The following is a 7,291-nucleotide window of genomic DNA, read 5'->3' as shown; positions in this document are numbered from 1 at the left end:
GTCCACTGTTCGAAAGGTATATTACATAGGTAGTCATGGCCCTCTTCGTTAACTGAATGAAAAACTGCCAACATCTCATGAAAACGGTCCTTACTTATCTCATACCTTGCCAATATAAGTTGATAGCGAAAATTACATACCACTTTTCTATTTAAAATAAATTCAATATTCCAAACGAAATTATATTAATAGAGATAAAGTTAAATACCCATGTTGGCCACTTGCCGTCGTTCACTTTTAGATGGATATTACCTGTAGTAGTTGGAAGCAATGTGCCTTAGGCAATACCGATGGTGTATACAATGCCATAGGCTTCCTTACCGCTCAATTGCAGCTAGTATCCCGGTGCCTCGATCCAATATAACACACATATCAGGTTGGGGGCAAACATGCATCCTTAACCTAGAAAGAAAGAAATCCCAGTCATCAGTTGACTCCCCCGGTGTTATTGCAAACGCAATTGGAAGGATTCTTCCACTACCATCCTGTGCGACTGCTAGCAATAGTCGATGGGTATATCTACCGTACATAAAGGTATCGTCAATTTGTACCAATGGCTTACAATATGCAAATGCGTCTCGGCATTGCTTAAAGCTCCAAAAGAGACGCCTAAATACTTGGCATCCACGGAGCAATCAGTCGTTGTAGTATGCAGGTCCTATTTGAAGGTCTGTTATGCAACCTGGGACATATCTCTCTAGCATTTGACACCACTGCCATATTTCATTATATGAAGCGTCCCACCCACTATGCATCTTCTCTGAAGCCTTCTGCTTAGCTATTCAAGCCTTACGATAAGAGGGCATGTACCCCATTTGGTTACGAATATTGGCAATTAAGACTGGCACTGAAGTTCTAAGATCTGCCTTCACCGTAGGTAGTATTAAGCTAGCTAACATAGCTAAATCCATCTTGGGATGATCTTGTGAAATACATGTCAACGAAGTACGTTAAATAATGTAACATTACATAATAACAGTATTATTCAAAAACCTTAAATACTGTACCTGCAGCACATGTATGTGGACCTTTATACTTTTTTATCTCCCACAACCCTGTCCTTTTCCTTAACAAGGCGTAGATTTTCCATGAACAACTTCCATCTTACACTGCACACTTCGCCTCAAACTTATCGGATTTAGATTTAACCACGTGGTAGTTAACACCGTTATTGATGCTATGTTGTTTCAATGCACCAAGAAAACTATCCTTATTGGAAAACTCCATACCAACTTCAAATTCACTCGAATCCAATAACGAACTTGTATGATCACGCGTTCTGTGTGGTAGATCTGGAAACTCCAATGCATCATCTGTAGATAGATCAACATTATGCATGTGGGCTGGAAGCGAGTATACCCTGAATCGTGGATCTTCTTCTTCATCTGAATCCCCTTCAACATCTTCAGGTTCAGTTGGAATAGGATCCGGTTCAGAAAATAATCCAACTTATGTACCATCGCGGCCGGGCTCTCGAGGTGGATCCACATCGGACTCATCATCTAACCCACCATCATCTGCGACGTATGAGGTCCCCTCACCGGTGGACGTCATGGGGAGTACATCATCCCTTCTTCTGGGCGTTTCATTTCGTCCCCAATTGGATGTAGATTGCCAAGCACTATAAGTTGATGTCGTTCCCCAATACATATTTCCAGCATCAAACATCGACCCACCTAGGTGCATGTCCCATCCACTAACAGCGTGTCGTGCAGGGGTTATGTATTCCATACCGCTACCAAAAACCGACGGTTCCGTGTTATGTAACGGAGTGTCGGGCAGGGGTCGTGTATTCCTCTCGAACGGCAGCCGCAAATGTATCATTTGGCGATGCAAATTGTACATATAACTCAATATATGGTGCTCCACTAGCAAGATGAGTCTGCACCATTGCCTCCAAGCTACGAGCACCTTTGATATCAAACGAGTCATATGTTACTGGATCAATAGAAGCACAAAATCGATACCTAATAGACAACACTTTCATTGGCGTCATTCCGAATATTTTACGCCTAATCCTTTTACGATGTTCTGTCAAATCTATATTCTGGTTAAAAACCAGTCGTATTGTATTTTCCGAAAAAAAAACACCATTCTCAGTGTGACGAACCTCACCATCATAGTAAATAACAGTATTAATGCGTTCACTCATCTTTAATTTTTATCCTTCTTAGCCTCTCTATTTTTTTTTTGCTGTAAGTTATGCAACCTGAGAACAAAATTTGGCTCATTTATAGCCCAAGTTAGTTCAAAAACCATGGTAGCAAAATAGCGTCCACGTGGGAGCTTCTTTCAGTACTTTTGCTGAAAATGCATCCTGCTTGAAGCGTTTTTGACACTATTTATGCAAACACGTCTTCTTAAAATTATTTTTCAGAGACCACTGTAACAAAAGAGCATCCACGTGGGAGCCTCTTCCAGTAATTTTGCTGAAAATGCATCCTGCTTGAAGCGTTTTTACCACTATTTGTACAGACTCGTCTTCTCAAAATTATTTTTTCAAAGACTACTGTAGCAAAAGAGCGTCCACGTGGAAGCTTCTTTCAGTACTTTTGCTGACAATGCATCCTGCTTGAAGCGTTTTTTGCACTATTTGCACAGACATGTCTTCTCAAATTTATTTTTTCAGATACTACTGTAGCAAAAGAGCATCCACGTGGGAGCTTCTTTCAGTACTTTTGCTGACAATGCATCATGCTTGAAGCGTTTTTGACACTATTTGCACAGACACGTCTTCTCAAATTTATTTTTTCAGAGACTATTGTAGCAAAAGAGCGTCCACGTAGAAGCTTTTTTAGATTAACAAATAATTTAATTGAGTTACCCTAAACCTTAAACCCTAATTTATTTGATTTTTTCTTAAATACCCTAAAACCCTAAACCCTAAAATCCTAATCTAATTTTTTTAAAATTTATAATTAATTTACTCAAGTAACCTTAAACCCTAATTTATTTGATTTTTTCCTTAAAAACCATAAACACTAAACTATAATCTAATTTTTTAAAATTAGTAATTAATTTAATTAACAAACACTAAACCCTAATTTATTTATTTTTTTCCTTAAAACCCTAAAATTTAAAAATCCAAAATTCCTAAAACCCTAACTCTAATTACAGAAAACCCTAATAAAAACACGGGGAAAACGCTTCCTCAAGGAAGCACTTTGCCTACGTGGACAGAAAGCGTGCCCTCAAGGAAGTGTTTTCTGTCCACGTAGGCAAAGCGCTTCCTTGAGGAAGCGTTTTCCTGCTTTTTCCCCTGACAACGCGCTGACGTGGACGCGTTTTGTAAAAACTGGCCCATTCCGATAAATAATTTCTGACCTGGCCCATTTCGGTAAATTTAAAAAAAAAAAGAGCTTTTATTGGTAATTTACCCGTTAAATCGCGTCTTAAATTAAAATATAATATAAAATAAATATTTGATAATATTAAAAATATAATATATTCATTGGAATTTCACCTACCGATAATCAACCGACTTATTTTATTAAAATATACCATTTTAATCAAAACCAACTATCTCAATCCAATAGCATTGATTAAAACATAACCAAAATTTGCACTATCCGAATTTACATGCATCAAATCATACAAATATCCCAACTTACTAAATCATCCATGTCTAGTTGGTGCCTGTAATATTCTAGATTTAGTGGTTTATAGTTGTCTCGTAAAGACTACCAGAAAAAGAGCATATTTACTTGGAGAAAGCCGTGAACGTTTTGTCAACTACTGTTGGAACAAAGACTCTTTTATTTTTGGGGAGAACTTTGGGTTGGTCTAAGATCCCTCTATAATTCATGGACCATGTGAATTGGAATTCAGATTAGTGAAAAGTCATAATTTTAGTCAAAACCAAAAAAATTAATAAGCATCAATTTGTGTATTTTAATTATTATAATTAGCGAAAAGTGATGTTTTGACATTTATCAAGAAGCACATTCAAGTACCCAAAATCTTCCTTTAAAATGTAGTAGTACTGGAGTATGTTCCCTTCCCTTTTAAAGAGTCAATATGGTGGTATTTCTCCTCCAAATTTTCTTTGGAAAAGTCTGTAGATAAGCTTCATTTTCCTGCCTAAAGATTACCACTTACAATCTCATTGAAAACATGTTATTATAGTGATGGGATAACAATGAAATAAAAGTAGAAAATGAGAGAAATTAAATTAAGATGAGTGTATATAAAATGAAAGATAAAACGTATTTGTATTAAATAATAAAATAATAGTAAAAAGACTAAAAATATATTTATGCTAAAAACAAATTATAAGACAGTGATATTGATTTCGGTTTTTTTTATTAAAAATATAAATTGTTTAAAAAAGTGAAGGAGAGGTCCCATGAATATTCACTGCACCACTTAAGCATCAGTTGAAAACGAGTGTTGATTGAAATAAACGTAGCTCACTGGAATTCTGCCAGTAGTGAGTTTGGAGGAAAATGAAAACAAAAAACTCATAACTGGGGGTGGGTTAGAATCCAAAGGGAAATTGGTTTTAGTTTAGATGTTTAATATGGTATCATTGATTGAGTGTATTCTGTTTTTCCTACCTAAGCATCATAATCATATATGCATCTAAAACTGCCGAGCAAAAGAGATTTAAAACTATATGAATTAATTCAATTTATCAATTAAAATATGTTTCAATTAAATAGACTTTGACATCTAAAATTTACATGATACATATACATATATCATAATAATCAGTTACTGGTTGATGAACGTCTTAATATCTGAAATCATTTCTTGAGTTCGAATGTGGGAAGATGGAGAATTATGAAGAATTTGAAATGCATGCCCAACTCCTTTGTAAATCTTTGTTTCAACCCTTTTACCGGCACTGCTCAATGCATTGCAGAACCCCATGTTTCTATCTTTCAATATATCCATCTCCGATACACACACCATCGTGGGTGCAAGTCTCAGTTCCCTTAACTTGGGTGTACTATTGGCTAAAGGGTTGCACCAGGGATGGTCACGGTTCGAACCGAAAGGCAATGATAGTCTCCAATATGCATCTGATGCGGGTAAAGTGAGTGCCGAGTTAACTTGTGGGGTGGCGTGCAGTTCGGTTGCGGTCCTTGACTCACCTCCGAAAAAGGGTTGAATCAAGATCGAGCCCTTGACAACCAATGGCTTCATTCCGGAGCTGGGTGATGTGCCGCCGGGGGAGCCTAATCTGGTGGTCACAATGTAAGCTATATTAGCACCAGCACTATCACCTGCTAGGAACAAACTAGACAAATCACATTGACTTAACCACCATTTGTGTTCATTAGATCCACTTAGAGCTTGTTGCTTAACCCACATAAGGGTTTCGATACCGTCGTCGTAACCTGCTGGAAGCCTGTTTTCAGGAGCTAACCGGTAGTTTACAGAGAAGATAATGCACCCTGATTTTGAAGCAAGACCGGATAAGAACTCATGGTAGCAGCTCCAAGCAGCTGATCCAACACAGAATCCGCCACCATGGAAGTAAATAAGCAAAGGCATCTTGTTAGAGTAGTTTGGGACATAGATACGAGTCCATAAGCCGGTGAATTTATCGATGACGATGTCCTTAGCTGTAACACCACCGGTGGCTGTGCAGGGGACAATAGGGATGATTGGTGGTCTCTCGACGTATCCGTTTTTGTGAACTCGGATTAGCCCTTCAATCTCTTCAACTAGAACACCATGGCTCTTCTGGTTTACCTGAACATTGATCCTTGGATTAAAGGAAATAGCTTCCATTCTTTTTGTTCTCACGCAAGATAAAAAGTAGAATTTGACTTATGAGGTAATGGTTGGATTTGTGAATACATTGATGGACCCTTATATAGAGAATGCAAAGGTTAGAATTTCCAGATTTTCATTTTTCTTCAAATATTCATCTTGAATACATTTATTTTTAAACGTTCTTAGACACTGACACGAGAATATAATCTTTCAAATTTTTTTCTAAGTATATAGAAAAACTTGAAGATTTTAAACAAGACAATATTGAATATCAAAATATAATTTTAAAAATTTTCTCTAAATATTTAAAAATATTTAAAAATTAAAATATAATTATATCAAATACATCCTCATATTTCACACTTACACTAATTCCGAGAAACAGCCAACTTTTCAAGTTGTAAAGGAAGCTTCCTTCCCATTTCGATGAGAGTAAGACAAGTGGGGATTGAACTAATAGTATACCATCACAAAGAGATTCTCAATCTTTTTTTCCCAAGAAGTTCTTATTTCTTTAACTTAATGTCACACATTATATAACGTAAGGTTCATGCGCAAATGGCCTCATCAACTTTATTCTTCAAATATTTACCCAATCCTTAGCTTTTTGACCCATCGATGTGGCTTTATTCTTCGTATTTTCTTTTCCTTCTGCAAATGTCCGTGTTGTACCCGTATCTAAACAAATTAAGATGTATTGTAGGCATTGATATATAACTTAAAATAATTTTCTAAACATATTGAATATATATATTTTTTATCCAATAAATCATGTATGTTCGTATTTGTGTTTAGGGGTGTTCAAAGAGTCGAACCAAACTAAATTACTATTAGTCGAATTATCCAAAATGTAAAACTCTTTAATGGTTACCGAATATAAATTTTTTTTACATACATTAATGGAATTGAAATATTTCAATTAACTGAAATTTATATATTTTTGTCTTTTAGTTAAAATAAGTATAAAACATATAAAAAAATACATTACTAATGTTAATTATTTTTTAATAGTTTAAAAAGATATATTATTTATTTCAATTAATATAAAAATAATAGTTCAAAAAATACATTGTTAATATAAAAAAATATATGATATATAATATATATTATTTATTTCGGATAATTCGGTTAATTATTTGACTTCGAATCAAATTAACCGATAACTGAAATTTTAAGAAAACATTAATATATCTCCGATCAAACTAAATTCAACCACCAACCAATTAACTGAATTAAATCGATTTGATCAATTAATTCAATTTTAATCAAACATCCGTATCTTTGTTCAAAATTTATATGCAGATATGAATCCTAATCCAAAGTTACTTATAATAGAGAAATACTCATATACGTACGAGACAATTGATGTCCTGTAAGGTGTGGTGAGTAGATAAACATGAGAAGAAAGTTCAAGAACTGATTCTCAAAATTATTATTATCATTCAAACCTTGTCAACTAAGCCAAATGGTACAAAGGTTTTTTCCACAATCATTTACAATTTACGTCAATCAATCCGTATGTGTCTAATTTGTCCTTTCTAGATATGGTAATTTCAGTATTTAAGTT

General features: G+C 35.1%; 1 protein-coding gene across 1 annotated transcript; it reads right to left on the bottom strand.

Annotated features, from left to right (window-relative positions):
* Nucleotides 1-4,582: 4,582 nt before the first annotated feature.
* On the bottom strand, nt 4,583-5,885 carry LOC107911008 (probable carboxylesterase 17). Its single transcript, XM_016838911.2, has one exon. It carries the CDS (start codon nt 5,737-5,739, stop codon nt 4,714-4,716), a length of 1,026 nt encoding a protein of 341 aa, XP_016694400.1. The 5' UTR covers nt 5,740-5,885; the 3' UTR covers nt 4,583-4,713.
* Between the last annotated feature and the right edge of the window lie 1,406 nt (nt 5,886-7,291).

The sequence above is a fragment of the Gossypium hirsutum genome, chromosome A11 (assembly GCF_007990345.1).
Source record: "Gossypium hirsutum isolate 1008001.06 chromosome A11, Gossypium_hirsutum_v2.1, whole genome shotgun sequence".
NCBI lineage: Eukaryota > Viridiplantae > Streptophyta > Magnoliopsida > Malvales > Malvaceae > Gossypium > Gossypium hirsutum.
The sequence above is the reverse complement of the archived record's forward strand: the minus strand, read 5'-3'. Positions and strand labels throughout refer to the sequence as shown.